This window comes from Parasteatoda tepidariorum, chromosome 4 (genome assembly GCF_982258835.1).
Source record: "Parasteatoda tepidariorum strain Cologne lab strain chromosome 4, Ptep-v5.0, whole genome shotgun sequence".
NCBI lineage: Eukaryota > Metazoa > Arthropoda > Arachnida > Araneae > Theridiidae > Parasteatoda > Parasteatoda tepidariorum.
In genome coordinates this window covers 53,452,324-53,474,836 of record NC_141758.1, presented here as the reverse complement: position 1 = coordinate 53,474,836, position 22,513 = coordinate 53,452,324, and the positions used below count along the sequence as shown (strand labels likewise).

At 28.0% G+C, this 22,513-nt stretch overlaps 1 protein-coding gene across 2 annotated transcripts in view; it reads right to left on the bottom strand.

Moving 5' to 3' along the window:
* Window positions 1-22,513, bottom strand: part of LOC107451793 (DNA mismatch repair protein Mlh3) — a 30,214-nt gene that overhangs the window by 5,554 nt on the left and 2,147 nt on the right. Inside the window, exons 2-11 of one of the 2 annotated variants that reach the window (XM_016068007.3) lie at window positions 21,658-21,877; window positions 15,335-18,624; window positions 13,664-13,852; window positions 11,148-11,209; window positions 10,966-11,064; window positions 9,147-9,213; window positions 7,970-8,041; window positions 5,833-6,086; window positions 4,249-4,351; window positions 3,171-3,325 (exon numbers count right to left, since the gene is read on the bottom strand). In XM_016068007.3, coding sequence (XP_015923493.1) covers window positions 3,171-3,325; window positions 4,249-4,351; window positions 5,833-6,086; window positions 7,970-8,041; window positions 9,147-9,213; window positions 10,966-11,064; window positions 11,148-11,209; window positions 13,664-13,852; window positions 15,335-18,624; window positions 21,658-21,875 — 4,509 coding nt within the window. In that variant the 5' untranslated portion in view covers window positions 21,876-21,877. Of the gene's footprint in view, window positions 1-3,170; window positions 3,326-4,248; window positions 4,352-5,832; window positions 6,087-7,969; window positions 8,042-9,146; window positions 9,214-10,965; window positions 11,065-11,147; window positions 11,210-13,663; window positions 13,853-15,334; window positions 18,625-21,657; window positions 21,878-22,513 lie in introns of those variants that run through there. The other variant, XR_015433063.1, reaches the window with a different exon arrangement.

The window sequence follows — 22,513 nt, the reverse complement described above, 5'->3', positions numbered from 1 at the left end:
ATTCCTTAAAAATAAACTTATCCTTTGTTTTTAAAATATTTCATATTGTCATTTAAAATATTTCAGTTTTGTTAAGATTAGAACACATTTTGTATCATTAAATATACATTCTGAAACATTCATTTTAATTAATGGATAGTCTTATTTCATTGAAAGTCATAAGTGTATCAACACTTTTGTGAATCACTGTAATTACATTTCAATATAAAGCTGTACTGTATACTGCATTATACTGTATTTCATCTTACCAGTGCTTTTTATAAAATTCACTGATCATATTTTCCTTAAACCAATATCTCAAGTAAAATTTTTAAATAATGGTATTTTGAAATAGCATTTTTATTTTAAGAGCTTCAGTATAAAAAATAAATGTCAGAAATGTAAAATTGTCTAATTTTTAGTTCGATAGAAGAAAAAAAAAATAGATAAAATTCCTTAAAATTTAAATTTTTTTGATTTTTTTTCTTATTTGAAATTAAAACATTTAAAGAATTCCAATCTAAACACACAGTTTTTTAGTTTAGCATAGTTAATTGTTTTTGTTTGAACAACTGGAATCTTGTACAGTGCAGAACTAAAACACTAAGTTTCATTTTCCTTCTCCTAACTAAACATATATGAATAAAAAAAATTATATTTTATGTATATACATCATTTAATATGTTTCCTATATATTCCTTAGTCATTGTCAGCTTTTTTAGGTAAAAAGAGGAATAGTTTTGAAATATCATCTCTGGAATGCAAGCAACATTTACGAACTTTTGATATTGCGATAACTATACAATTCGAATTTTGAATCAAAAAACTAATATTTACCAACAAAACCGTAAAATTTGATAATAATATATAGTTAGTTCTTAAAAAAAAAAAACTTTTTTCAAAATAAAAATATACTATAAAAGGTTAAAATGAAATAGAAAAAATTAGCATTAATGCAAGAATTGTAACAATTTGTCGACAAACATTGCTGTTAGTGATGGGGGTAAATGCGTGATTGGTTGGTTTGCTGAAAAAAAATAATTTACAAATTTCTTTGAATGGGAGTTCAAAAGCTTTCAGAAAAAGAGTGCAATATAAAATCTATTATTATTAAATTATAACCAACTAATTTTTAGAGAATTTAATAAAGTTAAAAATACAAAAACATTTTGACTCATTTTGTCAAAATAGAAAAAAATTACCACTCTCAATTGCGAACAAACTTGAATCATTGTGTGAACACGGACAGAATTTAAAATCGAATCCTAACCCCCTCTTCCACATCCACCATAATCTTTGCTTTTCCTAAATTTTACAGTCTCATAGTCTGCATAGAGATCAAAGACATTTGCTTAGCAACCATGGGAGAATTTTATGTTGTATTCTGGTTTAACAGGGTTATAATGGAGCAAGTTTTGATGAAATCAAAGTTGATGATATTTTAACTGTTTGGAGATAAATTTCCTTCTTAAAAATGTGGGTATAATGGATGAAACAATTTAAATTAAGAAAATTAGCAAATAATTTAAATTAGTGAAATTAAAAAAACATATAAGAAAAAATTTCCAGCTTTTCTTTAAAATTTCCAGGTTTTCCAGATTTTTATCCATATTTCCCTGATTTTTCCAGGTTTTTTCTAGTATGAAAAAAATTCCCTGATAATTCCAGGTTTTCCAGGTGGGTGGCCACCCTGATGTTCTATGAGTTCTATTTACTTGCAGCTTATGCACAATAAATAAAACCTATTGTTTTTCTTAATTTTCTTCGTGTTTTTTGTATTTATTTATTATGCTATACATATATACGAGTACCAAGCATGCTTGGGAACTAAACACTGGGGGTTCCGAGTTTGGCTGACCACCTAACCTGAACATCTGCTCCTGCACCCCAGAGCCCAAAGTCAAAAAAGCTGAGATGAGCACAGTAGGCCTTTACCCACTACGGGCTGTCATGCCACTGAGTTTACTTTAGTTTATATATAATATGTAGAAACTATGATATTCAAACATTTGACAAACAAAAAAGTGTGATTTTTAAACCTTAAAACCATGTGACTACAAATCCCGATGATTAATTTTACAATTGTATGAATATGAATCACATGCATGACTTTAAAATCATATGAATAAGTATTGTAATATTTGATTTTAAATCACATGAATATGAAACTCGATATTGGATTTCAAAAATGCAAATCATAAAGGGTAATTTTTAGATCGTATAAATACGAATCGTGATGCATAATTTTGAAATCACGTGAATATGAATCCCAGTGTCTTAATTTTTAAATCATACATAAATATGAAAATCGATGTTTGATAGTACAACCGCATAAACGAATCAGGATATTGGATTTTTAAACCTCGTAAATAAGAAACGCAATGTACATTATTTAAATTGTATGAATAAGAATCGCAATGGACAACTTTTAAATCAGGTAAATACGAAAATAGATGTTTGACATTAAAATCACGTGAATAAAAATCGGGAAGAGAAGCAGCAATGTCTGCATTATGAAAATATGAGCTATCCGGCGTGCAGGTAAAATGTGGAAAATCTTATTTTCTGCGGAGAAAATAGCTAAAATAAGAAAAAATGCAGAAGGGCGGCAGCTACGTAGTTTGAATTTTCTGTTTATTTTTGAAAATATTAAATAAATATAATTATTTTATTTCAAGGGCTGAATTTTCAAAAAAAAAAAAAGCAACATATTTATTTAACAAAAACTTAAGATGAAAAGACTGAAATTAGAGAGGCAAAAGCTGAAATCCACTAAAAAGTGGAAAAATCTCATCCCTGCAAACATCAATAAAAGAAAGTAAGAATTCATTCATTACTAATCTACAACAATGGAATCTTTTTAAATTTACACAATTTAAAAATGATAATTATAATAATATTTATATTTTTATATTGGATTCATAATATTTTCATTCTCATCATAAGCCTTTTTCAAACCTCAAGTAAAATTAGTTGCCACTATATTATCCGTGTTTAAGCTAAATGAACAAAATAAAAATTCAAAAAGAAAATGCAAAAAATTACAGTTTCATTGACGCATGGATGATTGTACCTGAAGAGAATTCCCTATATCAATCATTGTCACCAAGATATGAAGATTAAAGGAATCATGATAATTGAGCAAAGATTATTATAGCACATAATGCTTTAAACATAATTAAAATATTTACCTTTCTATTCAATCTATCAATTTTGTTGAGATCTAGAAGTGGTGCAATTGAAGGCCTGCCATGAGCACACTGAAAAGGCAACTTGCACTCTGATAATGATAATAATAAGTTCTCACATTCTGATAGAGTAAGAGGATCCCCAAATTTCACAGCACCTAAAAATTAAAGCAATAATCTTTATCCTTATAAACTGATACATAAAATATGCAGGTACTATTTTCATTTAAAAATAATTTTAAAAGCTTTAGCTAATTCTGAAGAAAATTAAATAGGCAACAAAATTTATGACAAATTTGTTAGTTAAGATTTCAGTAAATTTTGAAGATCAGGGAATAAAAAATGGCCTTTATGATTGCTTGGATATTTTTCTTAATGTTTCGAATGTTGGACAATAAGAATTCAAGAATGAATGAAAAAATTCTAAAAATATTTTGTTAAAAATTACATGATAAATAAGATTGACATAAGCTAATATGAGACGTTGTTATATTAGATAGAGTGAAAATATTGTTAATTTTTATAGTTATAAAATAGAACTTTAACTTGTTTTATAAGAAATATATAATATTACTTCTATTCATTACATACAAATATTCTGAAAAAGATTTTTAAAAAAAATCCTAAAAAACTAACTATTTCAATAAAATTCTTTTAAAACTTCAAAACTTTTACAAAAAATTAACTCAAATTTATAATACAAAAGGGTTTAATCCAGTAAAGATTGATGAATATTTTAAGGTATTAAAAATTGGAATGCGCCAAACATAGCCAAAATTATAAACTATTGAAATAAGTGTTAAAAGTTTTATTTGAAACCAATCATAAGAATTGGAGAGCTTTTAAAATTTATTTAAATAAAAACTATATTAAAATTTAGTGAAGTTAAATAATATATAAATACAAAACAATTATTTCATATAGGAAAATACCTTTAAAATAATTAATAATCAAATAAATATCCAGGTACTTTTCTATCATTGATATTTCAAAATTAATTCTAAATAGGCACATTTATACACATTAAATTAGTTACAGATTAAACTAGTTGTATTCCATTAGTGGGAAAACAATTTTTTACCTCTACATGCTTGAGAGTTCAAAACATTAGATAGTGTCTTGGGTAGAACACTTGATTTGCACCTGTTTTGTGTCAGAGATAAAAGCCATTCTTTAATTGATTTCTGTAAAAAAAAATTTAAAATAATTAGAACATTGATTAAAGTCAGTAAAGAACTTAGTGAAAGAACATGTTATTTGATGCTTTTATTAATTTGGGAAAATGAGCTATAAAATGCATAGGAACAATCAAAACCTGCTTACAAAAAAAAATGTTTTTGTTGTAAACCTGTAAAAATGAAAAGTGGAAGAACAAGTTAAGTGATGTTAAATGAATTTGAGAAAAATCAGCTATGAAATGTTTAGAAACAATCAAAAGGTATTTATGAAACATTTAATTTACAGTAAGTTTACTAAATTCAAAGATGAAAACATTTTTTGATGAATGGTTTGGATTTTTACTGTATAGATATACACTGTAAGTATGCATAAGTATTCAGGGTCTGTGCTAAGGATTTCAAATTATTAGCCAGTAAATTAGACAAATATCAAAAGTATCACCAACTTTTGAAAGTTTTTGCCAAATGCAAATCTTAACAATTTTTTATTATTATTTTTTTCAAATAGAAAACTGTTTTACGGTACTTTGTTTCAGACTTATATTATTTGAACGCAATTCTAATTGGTTATGCGGAAGATCTACCGAAAATTACTGTAATCAAATTAAAAAAATACTGACTTGTTTAGACATATTCATTTAGACGTAATTTTGAGAATTGAGTTAAATATATATTTTTCTTTCCAGTGGAAAAAATCATCCATTAATACTTTTGCCAAAACACAATTTTCTTCCCCAAATTTACGATTTTATCACATTTGGCGAGGTAGCGAATATTTAGCATGGGCCCTGCATATTAAATTCACAAATCAAGTGCAGCTTAATTATGATATCATTTTCACAAATTGTTTGTTATGTATGTTTACAGTATCTTTGCTGTATGTTAACATATGTTTAATTATTAGCAGAAAATTTATTAAAGATGACTGAGAATAATAATATGTGCACAAAAACAAATGCAAAGAACAAAATAATTATTTTGTGCACAGGGAAATCATAAATTATAGTTAGTATAAAACAGAAATTATTGAAGATAACCGGACATTATTCACTAAAATGTTTATGTTATTAAAAATGAAAAAAAAAAACCAGAACTTTTAAAATATGAATAATTATCAAACTTTCTGAACTGGATGAAATGTTTACTGAAATGGCAGAAAAATTCTTGTGTGAATTTATGATATTTGTAACTAAATACGTATAGGTATAGGAACTAACTTTAGTGTTACATTTAAAGAAATTGATAAAAGAAAATAGATAAAATTTAATGGTTTATTTATTGGTTGTTTGAATGTGTGAAAATACTTAAAGCCTTTGTACTGCAAAAAAATATAAATATTGTCAATAGTTAAATCCAATCGGAAATTTTTTAGAAAATTAAAATAAAAAGTTAAAATATACAAACTTTAATCAAATTTACAAACAGAAATTATTTAAAAATGCAAAGTTCGTAAACTATTCCCTAAAAATCAAATGCTAATAATTTACCTCAATAATAGTTGATATTTCAGATATGCTTCGTTTTAGTTTATTAGTATTCTGATCAATAAGACAGGAAGGTATAGATGAGACTTCAATGTCAGATTCATTTTTAATAGACAGTTTTATTCCTATGGCAGTCAGGTGCTTTTGATAAGTACTCAGTAATCTAACTTCATCTTCGTCCAATGTAATTTCAAGAACTGGGCTAATTGTTATTGATTTAACAATCTTCTCACCGTCATCTGATAACTCATAAAGCTCTGAAAAAATACTAACTTCAATTAATGATGAATTTATTAAACACTATGCAACTAAATATTTAAGAGTATTTACTAAATATTTAATCCAGGGGGTGATTACGAGCACAACTCAAAAATCCTGAAAAGTTCTCAAGTAAAATCATTATTGACGCATTTCAAAAATTTTAATTTGTCTCCATAAATTTTATTTCAAAAAATTAATGTCTCCATAAATTTTATTAATTGATATTTTAAAAACATGAAATTCTAAATAAATCATATGCAGCATAATTTGAATTAATAATCATGTATAAGTTTACTTTTATGTCTAATCACATTTATTATTCTAAAAGAAAAAATATTTACAAATGAAAGAGATGCCAAGTATAAATTCTAGTTCAAATATTTCTAAATAAAATATAAAAGAATTTTCAGGCATAAATGTGATCGATGATTTCTTGAAACTTCCAGACTTTGGATTTCCGGAAACTTCCGGATCGCAGTTAGAGAAAAGTCCGGAAATCTGGATTTTTTCCAGAGCACAATCATCTCTGCAAATGAAAAAAAGGAAATATGTCTGAAAGCATTAAATATATAGCAGCCATAGCCATTTAACTATTTATGATTTTAAAAGAGGTAGAAAGAATGATGCAGATTGCATATAACTGATTAAACACATGAGAACATTAAAAGAGAATGCAAAACCCTATTAAAGAGAGATGCATTCAAAATGGAACAGTAGGTAGTAATATGATTTTTTGTGGCTAAAGATAGATGTAATACAGATTATTTTAATTGGTCAATAAATATTTGATCTGCCAAGACAAAGGTAGATCGCATTATGATGAATGAATAACAATCACTTTTTCTTACTAAAAACCATGCTAATATGAATTTTCATCATTGATGATTTTATACACTCATTAATCAATTGTATGCAATCTATGGTACATTTTTTCTACTTTTCTCTATAACCCAAATTGTGGTGCTTGTTATTGTCCCTACTATATTTCTCTTAATATCCCACATGCCAACTATTTATTTGAGCAACGTTTATATTATACAATAAATATGAAAATATTACTTACTATTTAGGTTATAATAAAATGGTAAAAATGGTGAACGGCTAATATTATTTATTTAGCATAAACATAATAAATTTTTTTTAATGAGAAATATCATAATAGCCAGCAGTTCAGAGAAAAAATTATGGAGGTTTTCACGCTGAAAAATGTGACAAAAAGTTACAACTGCACTAGGTTATAGTTACAACTACACAAAGATATAGTTATAACTACACAAGGTTATAGCCACTGCACAAGGAAAATGTTTTAAATGAAACAATATTTTTTTCAATTTTGCATTAATAACATTTATATAATTGATAAAATCTTTTTTTTTTCCATCAATTTATCAGAAATTCTGTCTTGAACGGAACTTTAAAATTTTCAGTAAACAATGTTAAAAATGTTTTCAGTAAAATGTTAAAGTAAGAAATTTGAATAAGAAATATAAAATTTTTAAAGGTAAAATCACTTAAGTTACATAAATCATTCATAACTTTTTTTTAATGTTTAACTTTCCCTTTTTAAAAGATTTTTAAATTATTAGTAAAAATAAGGGAATACAATTTTCAAAATGGCTCAAAAATTAAGAAATCCACATAAAGCTTGGGAAGAGTGGAAACCCGTGAAAATATTAAATAAAATAATAAATAACTCAGTCAGAATAAAATGAGAATATATTATCAGTCTTGTTAATATTTTTCCCTAAAAGAATAATGATTTCAGATTGGATAAAAATTTGTAAATCATAATTCACTGAGATTTATCTTATGCACTTATTAATCAACTTTAAAATGATCAAAGTTCAAATTAACTTAGTTAGAATAAAATGCAATATACCTTTTACTAACTCTTCCAATCGAATTCTTTCATGAACAGCATGTTGGTCAAATAAAGCTAACAACTTTTGATCTAAAAAGTAATAACTTCATTAATCTAAATTGAAAAAAAGAGCTAACACAAAAACATATAAATATTTTGATAGAATAAAGTTTATTGCAATTTATAAATACAGTAGAGTCCCGATTATCTGAGTTAATGTGGATCACAACTAACTCGGTTAAAGCGAAGATTACGAAAAAGGAAAAATAAAGAGTACTTATAAATGTAATATATTTAACATATACAAAATTTATACAAGTACACCGCATACAATTCATATTATAATTAAAAAGCTTACTTAAAAACACTTAAAGAGCATACTTTAAGAGAATTAAAGAGTTTCTACCTAAAAAAGTCCTTAATCGTTTTTTGTTTTACATTACTTTGGCGCTTTTCTGCAGCAATGTTTTGCCATTTTTTAGGGATAACAGGAAGGCTGGTGTCGCCTCTTTTTGTTGTTCTACATATTCAGTAGAACTTACGATAGATTTTAGTCCATCTGTATAAAATATTTTTACATGTTGATTTTCATTGTCGCAGTCTTTATTATCTTCGCTAGATTCATTTTCATTATTGACGATATTAACGATAATTTCATCAAATCAAGTTGTTGGATTTAGTTTTACTGACTGTTTGGAAGATAACATTCAGATTTTTTTCTTCGGCAGTAGTTATTAAAAAAAAAAAAAAAAAAAACAGGACAAAAAAATCCTTGAAATATTTGATAGCTCGGTTAAAGTGGAAACTTGGATAATCAGGGCTCGGATAATTGATACTGTATAATAACTGTCAGATAATTGGGACTCTACTATACATTAATATTTATCACATTAATATAAACACTTCAAAACATGACAACAATTTAAGATCTTGACAGAATGAGAATTTTATGTAAAAGACAAAAACTAAAAAAATTATAATTATGTTGTATAACATTTTCTATAAGTTAAACTAATATTTAAAATCGCTTAAAAAAATATAGGGTTTACAGCAAAACTTTGTCAACTCTGCAAAAACTCAATAATTTAATAAATAAATAAATAATATATATTGTATTGAAAATTGAGCAAACTAAACATCAAATGTGTATGATAATAAATGCTGCGATAAATTGTTAAAAAAGTCATTATATTACCTTCATTAACTTCATTGAAATCATCTAAGAGACAAGCTATAAATTTGCAGTCAACTTGGCCAATGACCTAAATGGACAAAAAACAATGCATTTGTATGAAACAGAAATAAAACTATTGAATACATAAATTAAGCAATGAAAATTAATGTTAACAAAGAATAAATGTCAATTTAGTAGCCTTATATGCATTGCAATATGCAAATTTTTATAACATGTGAATACGAAATACAAATTTCAATGTTTTATTTACAAATTGGATTGTTTCAAAGAGAGATGTAAGAATTTTAATTGGCATGAAAATAGATCAAAATTTGTGATTTTCAAATCATTAGGATACAAATTGTGATGTGTAAATTGTGTAACACAATGATTGATTCTTAAATTGGTATTGAGTTGAAATGTAGGATCAACCTAAACTGGGTCAACATGAACCATGGATAATACAGTTTGAAAAATATGTGAAGTAACAAGTCATAAATTCTAAGAATGTGAATCAAAAGTGACTTTAAACAAATCATGGTGTGAGCACAAACTACTTCGTAAATTGTGTTATTACCTGATATATACTTATTTTAAACTTTAGCTCAACTTATTTCAGAAATTTATTTTATACTAATTTCTATTGCTTTATGTTTGGCGTGCATGCATTAATTGTTAAGTCTTTAAATTTAATTAAATATTATTCACATTAAATAATGCTTCATTGTTAGATTAACATTAGCTATTCATTATCATTATAAACTAAATCTTACTTCAATTTTGAAAAGATACTACAATTTTTAAGATAAATAGGAGGCCCACTTTAGCCATCAGACCCAGACCTCGTGCCACCTTAATTTGTCCCTAAGAGAATGTAAGCGAATAAAAGTATATAATACTACATTGAATGGCTAAATTATTATGACCACTTCCTCAATACATTGTTGGAAAACTTTTAGTCCGTAATACTTCTCAAATTCTTCTTGGCATAGATTCTATAAGATGTTTGTAGGAGGAATTTGACCCTATATCCAATGAACAGCACTTTACAGTTCTGACAGATCGGATTGCACTGGACCCAGCCGTCTGATGCCCCGTTCAAGACTGGCAGCGAAGGCTTTCAAACAGGTTGGCGGCTCCCATAACTTATACGGCGTAATTTGCAGCTCTTAGTTTGTTCAAAGGCATTCGCAGTTGCAATTTCATTAAGATTCCTCTGCTATATGATGTACTGTTGCTTTTCTGTTGGACTGGACAACTCTGGCAAGTCTCCTTTCACCTCGAGCATTTAGTAGCCTGTAACGACCACAAGCCTGACGTTGAAACCCAGTTTTCAGCTTCGTAGTCTGTACACATAAATAACTGCTGCTCTGGAACACTTTACTAGAGCAGCCATTTTAGTTAATACTGGTTCCGATGCTTCAAGTGCCTACAATCATTCCGCATTCAAATTCAGTTAAGTCACGTTTTTTGCCCATATCTTTGCACGTAACACAGTGCAATTGATGGTTCACTTGCCTAACAGTCTCTTTTTGTAGCTATCTTGCCCTTTACAGGCAACACTGTGACGCAATAGTTCATTTTGCATAAAATTGTAAGGTGGTTATAACAACTTGGCCACTCAGTGCATGTACTGCTTAAAAGTCACTAAATCATGACTGATTTAGTAAAGCTGCAAAGAAAAAAAAAAGAAACCAAAAAAAGATGTCAGTATTTTTTAAAAAGTTAATTTGATTCAGAATTTTGTCCCTATAAAAGACAAATTAGTATAAACATCTATGACAATATCAACTTTAATTTAGCAATATCAAAAATAATGGCCAAAAATGGTAATACTTACTTTTAAACTTTTTAAAGTAGCTTTGGTGAAACGATAAGAATTTATAATATACATATGAGACAATGATTGAAGAATTTTTGGATCTTCTGCAGAAACAGCCTTTAAAAAAATAAAAAGTGTTAAAAAAAGATGCTGAATATTGGAATACTGTTAGAGAACATTTAATAAATTTAAAAGCATACTTCTGATGGAACTTCAAACATTGGGTTTTCCCATTTATTAAACAAATCCTGGATATTATTATCTAAAAAAAAATCATATTGATACTTTAACTTCAATAGAAATATTAACAGATTGAAGTTTACAGAAAAGTCTAGTATTAAACCGATTTAAAATATAAGTAATGTAAGATACGTTTTAACTGCACTTTTTCATACATTGTATATGTATTATTAGAGTGCCTAAAATATCCTTTAAAAATTAAGAATTTTTGTGATTGTAACTGTAATTATAAGAATTAAATAATCGTTTTTGTTGTTCATGGCAGTTCTAAATATTTCCAAAAGTTTGGAGAATAAGTTTTGCGAGTTCTGGCTCCTGAAAACTGTATAGGATATCTTCTGATGGAGAGCTGAGTTTAAAAAGTGAAGCCAGAATGGCCTGATAGTTGAAAAAGTGATAAAGTAATAATAATTTTTGTCACTTATATTTGATCATATACTTTATAAAACCTAAATACAAAATTTTATTCCATTCTCTTGAACAGTATTATTCCCAAGAGGTGGTTGGTAAATAAATTAAGTTTATGTTACAATGAAAGAAAGAAAAAAAAACATTTGTGCACCAGGCTACACCTGATCATTTGCTGTCCTGTATGAGGCTAGAGAAGAATTTTATCAAGGAGGGTCCGGCGATGGTATATGATTTTCTGTCGGTGAACGGTCTTCTGGACTTGGTCTAGCCTTATTCTGGGCCAAGTGGAATAAGTAACAACAACAATGAAAGAAAAAAAATATAATAGGGTAAATGATTAATGTTAAACATATAATTGCTTCAAGAAGTCATCAAATTCAATGTGAGCATATTTATAATTAATTCACCATAATTTGAACAACAATAACTCGAGTATTCCTTTAAATGGATTATTTTTGGTCCCGACCCCTTTATTTTTAATTTTATTTAATCTTTAATTTTATTTATTACAGAATACGTTGGTTTCTTATAACTCGAATTTTATTTATTACAGAATACGTTGGTTTCTTATAGCTCGAATTTTTTTTAGAATACCAATTTCTTTTGCGACCACTAATGAAGTGAAATATTCAAACTTCTGAGGCCCCTCACACTTGACTCAGCATGTCTTGAACAGCATCTGCTAAATAAAATAGAGATAAGTTATGTTCTTTTGTGATTACTGTTTGTATAGGTGGTGCAGTACCTTAGTCAATCAAATGAATGTATTTTTCTTAACAACATCTGAAGACATGTTAATGGTATGAATCATTTGAACTGGTTGAAACCAGTTTCTTGCTTATCATAATTGAGGCAACTTGCTTGAAAAGCTTTTCTTCACTTGAGTTGCTCATTCTCAAGTTGATTCCCTTACGTTAATCATTCACAGCTTAAAATTGTTCACCAGGAGTCAAAAGCATATCAAAGCAAAAATAAAAAACTCTTAGTTCAGAAGATAAAGCTAATCTTATTAATGATTAAGAAAGAAATCTAACCACACACACACAAAAAAAAAAGCACAAAATTTGGAATTCTACCTAGTACTCTTTCTACGATTTTAAAAGATAAAGAAATCATCCTAAAATGCCATGAATACAGGAACACTTATTCAATAAGAATAAATAAGTATGCCGTTCCTAAGGTAGAACCAGCTCTTCTTAAATGGCTTCAACAGCATAGGAACTTGAATAATACAATTTTGATAAGCAATACTTTGCTAAGCTACACTATCTACCAATAAGTATTTGGGCACCTACACAAATGACTATATCTGCAGTCATGAGATACGTCACGCCCTCCGTTGGTATATATCGTGAAGGAAACAACATCGGCATTAGTCCCATGCAAGATGCCTACTGTACTATTTTGGATTACAATATGCTTCTTACATTGTGGCAGTTTTACGGGGTGGACCCCTGTTACTTCCAGGACGACAATGCCAGCTGTCATGTTACTAGGATCACCAAGGCTTGGTATGGTGCCAATGGGTTAATCGAATGGACTGGCCTGTCCAGAGCCCAGACCTGAACCCTATCGAGAGCCTCAGGAACGAATTGGATCACCGAATTAAGGGGTGCACTACCCGTCCTAAATCGGTGAAGGAACTTACATGTCTTCTCCAGGCCGAGTGGAAGAAAATACCACTAGCCGTCACACAAGGACTTGCGGAAAGTATGCCCCAGAGGGTTCATGCTGTAATTACTTCTCGTGGAGGCTCTACCAACTATTGATTATGAATAAAGTTTGCTTTTCTTTTCAATCACACATGTCCAAATACTTATTGGTGGATAGTGTATAAAGGAAATTATTTAGCAGCTTAATTGAAGATTGTAAATTTTAACAGGAGCTGTGGCTTACTTTGATGCATGCAGACTCTAGTTTATGATAAATTTTTTCATAATATTTCTATATTACACAGGGAAACAATACCAGCATTAGGTATGAAAACATAAAAATTCATTAAAAGCATCAGAGAAAATCTAAGCAAAGAAAATAGTCAATAATATGCTTTTAAATTTTTTTTTACCTGTTTCTTTAAAATGACGCCATTTCAAATTCATCTCATTTTTGTCCTTCTCATTCATACATGAATTTAAATGAGATTGTAAGACAGTAATATCTTTATCACAATCATCTTTTTCAGTGATGGGGCTGTTGAGGCTTTTAACAAAAGGTGAAAAATCATGTGTGAGAAAAAAGTGCTTCTTATTAGTACCTATGAATAAAAAATATTTTTAATACATTCATCACCAACCAAGACTGAACAAAATTGAGAATACAATTTGAATAATAACTTTCAGTGCATAATTCCCATTTTTTAACACATAATTTATATTTTTTAAGCAAAAGTAATCACAAAATAGAACTAACTGCAAGTGAAAATATTTAAAACAGAACTGATTTACCATCTAAGTTTTGTTCCTGGTTAAGCTGGATAGTTTGCAGAACAAACTGGTAGTTTACCATGCAGAAAACTAGAATTTTTCCAATTTTATTCAACAGAGAAACTGTTCTTTGGAGGTAAATTTTAGTAAAAATTAATGGCATAACAGTTAAATTTATTATGAATTAAAATTGTTTTTATTGAAAGAAATAAGTTTCTTTTGGAAAATGACAAGAGTTGTTTAAAATATTATAACAAGATTAATAGATAAAAATTAAAGTAATTATTTATAACATGAATCATTCAGAGCAGCAATGCAAATAATTTCTTTGAATAAATGGTCCCAAAAACTAAAAATCAAATAGGGTAAAAAAAATTTTAATCAACTTTAAAAAAAATGTTAAATTTACAATATAAACTATAATTTTTTAAATAATAATAATAATAAAAAGGTGTTAGTAGAACAAAAACTTTTTTTTTTCGTAAAAGTCAATGTAACTAAATTTACTAACCAACAGTTTTTATACTTTTTTTACCAAAATCAGGAATTAGATTAATTTCCTAACTCATGCATCTATTTTAAAAATTAAAACTACACAATAAAGTAAAATTAAAAGGTTTCAAAATTAGCTTTAAATAATTAAAAGAAAATCTATAAAATTCACAAGTAAAAATATAAACTTTTAGATTATACAGTAGGGAACCGATTATCCGGAACGATCGGGACCATCGCTGTTCCGGATAACTGATTTTTCCGGTTTTCTGAATCGCTACAAAAAGCCGTTTTTTTATTGCTAAACCCAACTAAAAAAAAAAATTTTTTTTGGAAATAATCTTAAAAATAAGAAAAAACGATGAAGTAATACACTAATGATTATTTCCAAAATGATGGTAAGGTAAACATCTTTCAAAAAAGAAAGGAAAATCCTAAAATCTTATGAGGAGAAATTTTTTTTTTTTAAAAATGGCGGGAAAATTTATCGAATTTCGTTCCGGTTTTCTGATTTCCGGATAACGGGTTCTGTACTGTATTAAAAAATATAAATAAAAAAAAAATATTTGTGAACATTATAGCAACACAAACGATAGACAAGGGGTTCTTAACCGCCCTTTTTTAAACCATATGAAGCAAAATCAAGCAGATTAGTTCTATAATCAAAAATATTTAAAGTTTAAAAAAAAATCATTTTTGTCTTTAGAAAATGTTCAAAAACTATCTCAGAACTTCTGGTCCAGACAAACAATTATTTACTAAATTAATGATGTTGGTAACATTTTTGCTTTAAATTAAAATTATAATTAAAGCTTGCATACCATTATTGAAGCCAACAGTCTCTTCCAAGGTTTTAGATTCTTCTTGTAACAGTTGCGGCATCACGTAAGTGGAATTTCCAGTAACAGTATCAACATAACTAACTCTCTTAGTTTCATTATCAATTTGGCAAACCCAACGATTTCCCTTTTCAACATTATTTTTGTTATCTAGCATATTAATAACAGAGCAAGGTTCATCATTTAATTTAAAATTAATTTTTTCTGGATCTACTTCTATATGTCCATGATTTGCACTTTTTTTTAGAGAGCCACTTAAATTTTCCGAAACATTAGAGCCCTCAAACTGATCAATTATTTCAATTTCAGAATTATTATTTAAAAGTTTATTCTGACATTCAAAGGAAATTTGACTTTCATCTCCTTCAAATTCATGGAAATCTAAATTTGAGTTTTTTCCATGAAGGGAAAATATTTCATCGCTATTAAATTGTTCAACTTCTAATTTATCTTTGGTTTTTACTGGTTTCTTAGATTTAGTTGTTATAATCGGTATTTTTATCACTTGAGGTAAAGACACATTTGATAAAATTTCTGATGATGCTTTAATTGCATTTGAAATTTCAGGATTCGAAGAACTTGAGGAATTTGAAGAACTTATCAAAGCCTCCTTCATAGGTTTTGGTGGGGATGAATTATAAAATGTGCTAGATTTGACATATTGTACAACCATATCTAATGAATTGCCTTCATTTGATACATCATTTCGATTACATCTCAATTTGAATTCACTAACTGAGTTAGATTTCTGAGTATTAATACAAGAATGATTGAACGGTATTTCTAATTCCCTAATTGAATTATGTTCTAAAGTACTATGAGCAGCACTGTTGAATGATACTTCTAAATCACAAATTGAATTATGCTCCAAAACACCATCATTGATTGGTAATAAACTTGAACAAATAGAATTGTGAGGTTTTGAAAGACTAACAGATGAACTATCACTCCAAAGAAATTTTTTTCTATGGCTTCTAAAATTATTTACTTCCAAAGAATTACTGCTTGTAGTGTCAGTGGAACTTTTATCATGAAAATCAATTCGAGAATAGTGTTTATTAAGATCTTTTGGTGTAGTTGTCGTTAAGAAATCTGAATCATTAGCACAAATTACAGAATTATAAACACCATTTTGAGCAATGTTTGGTAAGTTGTTCGAATCAATTACTGAAGCATCATTGTTCATGAGTTGATTTGTTTCCAAATTTATCCTAGGCATAAATTCTTCTAGCAAACACGTTCGATTCAATTTAGAATATTGTGAGGAATTAGGACTAGAACTGATTCTGGAACGATCTTCAAAATCCTTAAAATGCGAACTGGTTTTATCATGTTTGTTGAGTCGTTGAATTTTAGATGGACTGGTCATATTTATATCCTCATTAAAAGTGTTTAAGGGAAATTCTGGTAATCTTTTTCTTAAATTTGAAACGGGATTGTCAGTGTGAGTTTCATCTTTTTCATCAGACATACAATGAGAATGGAAATTGATAGTCTTGGTTGTTTCCAATCTTTCCTTTAAGTTTGCCACAAGTGGAGACATATTGTTGGCTAATTCATGGTCTGAAATGTCACCCATAGTAAGCACTTTTATAATTTCATTTTTTGGTTGTTTCGTTTTAGTTCGCCGAAAGCGTTTTAAAGGTGATAAATTGGAATCATCAGAAAACGTAAACTTTGATGCAACTCTTTGGGATACTTTAGCATCTAATGGTTGAGAAATATCAATCGTTTTATCAAATTTAGAATGTCCAATTACTTTATTTTTTATTGAAGAGTGTTCATGCTTTTCAACATTTTCTTCGCTAGATTTTGGTGGGAAACTAGTCATCTGTTTCATCTTTGGGGGATTATAACAGTACTTTTCTCTTAACTTTTGTAATATAGAATTGTCTTTTTCCAACAATGACAAATTACTTTTAATAGGTACTCGCATCATTACAGGACTTTTTGTTGGAAAAACTTTTCGAGATGGAATATCAATACCAATATTAGGTTGTACAGACATCTTTGGAACTGGAACAATATTTGCAGCTGTTTGAATATATTTTTCCTTATTCCTTTGCTTGTTATTAGTTAGAGTAGTTTTACAAGTTAATTTAAGATCATCAAGAATTGACTTGCATGGTGAATTCTTTTTTAAGCAAATAAATTTTTGGGAATTCGAATCCCCTTCATTAAATTGCAATCTTTTAATCAGATTATTTTCCTCTTCTACACACAAAAAATTAGATGATTTATTACTTTTTGCAATATTTCGTTTATCAGAGATTGCATTAGATTTATCTGCAAAAGATATAACGACATCATACCGCTTAGCAGTATGAGAAAATAAACCTTTTTTGTAGTTATCAACCCCAAGTTTTGAAGTTAAGTCATTTTGGTTTTGAAGATGTGCTGAATCAGAAGATTCATCTCCATCAAAAATGAAATCTCTAACTTTAAGAAGTTTTAAGATTGACATTTCAATGAATCCTGAAATTTTATCCCACTCAGAAAATTCGACCACTTTATGCCTCCGATCAAACATGGAATCATATTTATTTAAAGGACATGAAATATTGATGACAAATGCACAATATTGAGCTTGAGTTTTGGAAGGACTTGAAATGTTAGGGGTAGAGATGCTTTCTTGTCGGCTTTTTTGCTTAGCACATAGGAACTTGCATAAAGTTCGATTAATCAATTTGTGAAGATTGTTAGTTCTTAATATTGGCTGTTTACTCACATACAAGAATTGCAATTCCCTGTTTAAAAAACAATCCATGCTGATAACTCCATTGATCCGATAATCTTCAAATTTCTCATCAATAGACTTGAGATTCTTCGCTTTCTCTCGACCAAATAGCTGCATAAAAGCAGACTCTGTAGAAGAACATTTTTTGAAATGGAGAATGGTAGCACCACTAACTTCATTTAATAATGAAAAAGAAATTTGGGGGTGCATCAAAGCAGTGCTCTGCAACAATTTGCGAGTTTCCTCTAAATCTAAAGCTTCAGATATTGTATTTTTTCTTACAGGCCTATTATACATAAAATCAAAAACAGTGACAGTCGTTCCTTTACTTACTCTTTGGTTTAAAGAGGGGCATACTTTGTCATTATTACCAAGGGTAAATATTTTACAAAATGTTTTTTCAGAATCAGCAGCTCGGGTTTCAATCATTAAATTTGAGGAAACATTTTTTAAGCTAGAAATTGCTTCCCCTCTATAACCAGCATATTTGAGGGAATTTAAATCTTCAATTGTATGGCATTTACTAGTTGCATACCTAAGATATAGAGAAAAAAAGAGGATTAATAACATTAAAAAAATGTAAACATGTATCGATAAGGGTTTTAAAAAAATGTGCAATTTCAACAATCTCTGCCAGGTATGTTAGTTAACAAAATACCCACCTGAACATCTTTTTTTTAGACCATGGTAATAAAAAAATATAAAAGAACATATTATTAATTTTTCAAATAAAAATGATAGCAACAACATAATATTTACAGCAACACCCCTGTGTCAGAATTTCTTCGAGCTATTTGCAACAAAACTGTCTAGCACTAATATCTTTCTACAAGATACTTTTAATAATAACAAACATAGATGTCACTAATTTAAAATAATAAAAGCGCTAAGTTTACAAAAAAAAAACTATAATTTTTTTTTTATAATTGCACATATAATAATTTTTTATTCCAACATTATGGGTGATATTCAAGCATTTTATTGGGAGGGGGGGGGGAAACACATAAATTATTTCCTTTTCTGCATATTGTAAATTCACATCACAATAAAAAAAAGTAATTAAAAATCATGAAGTACGTTGCCGAAATCAAGTGAATCGGAATCCTCAAAAAGAGGTTACTCAAATGCATAATAAATAATTCTGATAAAAAATATATTGTATACAAAATACTGGATTTAAAAACTATTGAGAAATCATAAGCAATAACTGCCAAAAATTCGCATGTTACAGCACATTTTACAAGTGCAAAAAACTAAAATACAGTAGAGTACTGTTTAAACCAAAATTTCAGATTTCAGTGATCAAAATGATAATAGTCTGGATAACCAGTTATTAATCAAAGGGGATGATTAGAGAAATGAACCTCCATAGTCAAAAGATTTTGCTATTATTGAACCTCATTACTTTGGATAATTGAGGTTGTAATGTACAAGCTACACTCTTTGTTCAATTAAAAAATTATCTAAATAATTTAAACATAATTTTTGTGTAAATATAAATGAAAATGTATTGTTTGCAGTATAAAACTATTCTTGATGTCAAAATTAAAATATCAAGGGTCTGTCTAGGTTTTTCTGAGAGGTAACTATTTTGTGAAAATTTAAACATAATTTGTGAAAAATTAAAAATTATATTATAAAATCAACACAAAAACATGGTAAAAATATAGATTTATAGTTTCTTATAGGATACAAAAGTAAAATTTTAAGAAAAAGCATTTTGTGAAACTACCGTTTTCCTAAAATTGAATTCGTGAAGGTACCGCTAAGCGGTAGTAAGTTCGACCTGGACAGACCCCTGAATATGCAATGTAAATTTTTTTTAATATTTAGCATTATTTCAAAAATAAAAATTAACTAAACATAAAAGTTGATAGCTGATCTAATTTTTATTAGGGTGACCTGGGGTAATTCCTGATCAAAAAACGCAAACATCTATTTTGTGAAAAAACTATTCAAAATAGAATTTTAATATTTACTGGAAGTTTGAGGCTATATGAGATGAGTCCAATGGCACCTTCTTTTGTTTGAAAATCTAATTAGAATTTAAAAGACTTTACATTTCTAGTGATCAGGAATTACCCCTGGTCTTGATCATTTCTGGGGTAATTATTGATCACCAGTTTTTATTGTAAGGGGGCTGTTTAAAAATAATTATATAATGGTAATTAATAAATAAGACATCAAGATCATACAAATAAACCAAAAAGATATGTTTAAGCAGCTAATAAAATGATTTATTTAAAAGCAAGAAGAACGATTAACACTTTCAAAATTCTTTGCATCGTGCCATACATTTTAGGCAATCAGCCAACTCGTTCTCATGTTCTTCTGAAATATAAGAGAGTTCCCACATGGGTTACTTTTGCTGGATTTTTTAACTTCATTAAGGGAAAGTGTAAAGTTAAGTAAGGTACGTCAACAGCTCTGGCAGCAGCTCTCACACTGAAATTTTCATTTTCCATCATTAAAAGAAATTCACTAATTTTGTTTTCTAGAAGCTTAGTATCCTTTTTAGGCTTATAATTTCTCACCATATTTATACTAGGCTAATTTATCAACTTAAAAATTATTCTAACATTTATACTAGGCTAATTTATAAATTTAAAAACCATTCTAACGATGTACGCACATAAAATTAAGATAGAAACAAGGTAAGACAAACCAGAAATGGTGCAAATCAGAATACAGTCTTGTATACAGTTAAAAACAAATTTTGTGATGACAGTTAAAATATATTTTATAGTTGTTCCACTTAATAAATATGAACTGTTATTTAAGAAAAGACAATTAGGTATTTATAAGCTATTTTATATACTATTTATAAGAAGAAATGACAATGATCAGGAATTACCCCAGTGATCAATAATTACCCCATCTGTAGGGGGCAACATTTGATATAGTTTCCTATAATCAATTATAATGTTTACAGTAGATGTGAAACAATTAAACAAAAGCTTACACTACTTTTATATCAAAGAAAAAGAAAGTGACTCAAAATATTTATTATTAAGAGAAGGAGGGGGATCTTTGCAGAAATGTGCACATTTTGAAACCCATCTTTGAAATGGAAAATACAGAAAGCCGTTTAAAAGATACTTATTTTGCTAGATTAAACAAAAAATTATTAAGTAAATGTAGTTATACTTTAGTAAAGTGTACAAGCATTCTTGTCCATGTCTCAAATTTTAAAAAAAAAATAATTTTTTTAAAATAAAACTTAGGTGATCATTATTTACCTCAGAAACAGAGTGATCGTGAATTACCCCGGGTCACCCTACCTGTAAAAAACACTTTTAAAACCAATAAAATTAATAGAATGCTTATATTTTAAGCAACCAAATCTAAACATTTACAATATAAATTTCAATTTACATAATCAAATTTTAAAAACAAACATATACAGATTTTAAATAGCAAAAAACTCTCAAAAATAATTAAAAAATCTTTTTTTGAATGGGAACTGAAAATAGATAGTTGATCTCTAAAAATAATTTTAATCCGATATACATGTTTGAAAAACAAAAAAGAATAAATAAAATAAAACATAAATAAAAACAAAACTGACCTTTCTCCCACCAGTTGTAACTCTTCAGCAGAAATACCATGCCCATTGTCAACAACTTGTATTTTGTATTGCTCAAGATTCAAGCGAACAGCAATACATTTTGCATCAGCATCAATAGAATTCAACACAAGCTCTTCCACACATTGAGCAACAGTTGTAAATGCTACATCAGACCTTATTTTCTTTATAACATCAGAAGGAAGCTCTCGAACTTTCATTCCTGTAAAAATATGTGGGAATATTAAATGCGCTTTACCATTAATATTATTTATTTATTTGCTTGTATGAAAGGTATTTTTAATACATACGGTCATAAAAAAAAGGAGAAAAAAATTAAGTCGCAAATTTTGCAGTATGATGCGAGTTGCAAAGCTTTACAGAGGAAAAAAACATTAGAATTATTCTGTTTTTAAAATTTCAAGTAAAAAGTAAAAAATTTATTTTTTTATTTTGCTGAGTTTGAAACACAAGGTTGAAGATCCAACTAAATTATTTATTCCCAGTTATAATTTTTGAAAAGTTGTTCTTGAATTTCAGCTTACATTTAATTATTTTTTGTCTCACAGTCCTGTTTTATAGTTATCACTGATGTTATGCCATTAATTTTATTTATTTTGAAATCTCAGTGCTTGTATTGTTTTTTATGCAATATGGAATATTTGCAAAACATTTTCAATCTTTCAAGACAATCTGGTTATTTTTTTTTAAAAAAAATTGTATTTATAGGACTATGAAACAAAATAAATGTTAGTGTTATATGTGAAATTTATTTCGTTACGAAGGACATTTTAGAACTTCATGTATTATCTAATGCAGATTTTGGAAACTACAGATAAATTTTTCAACAAAAAATAAG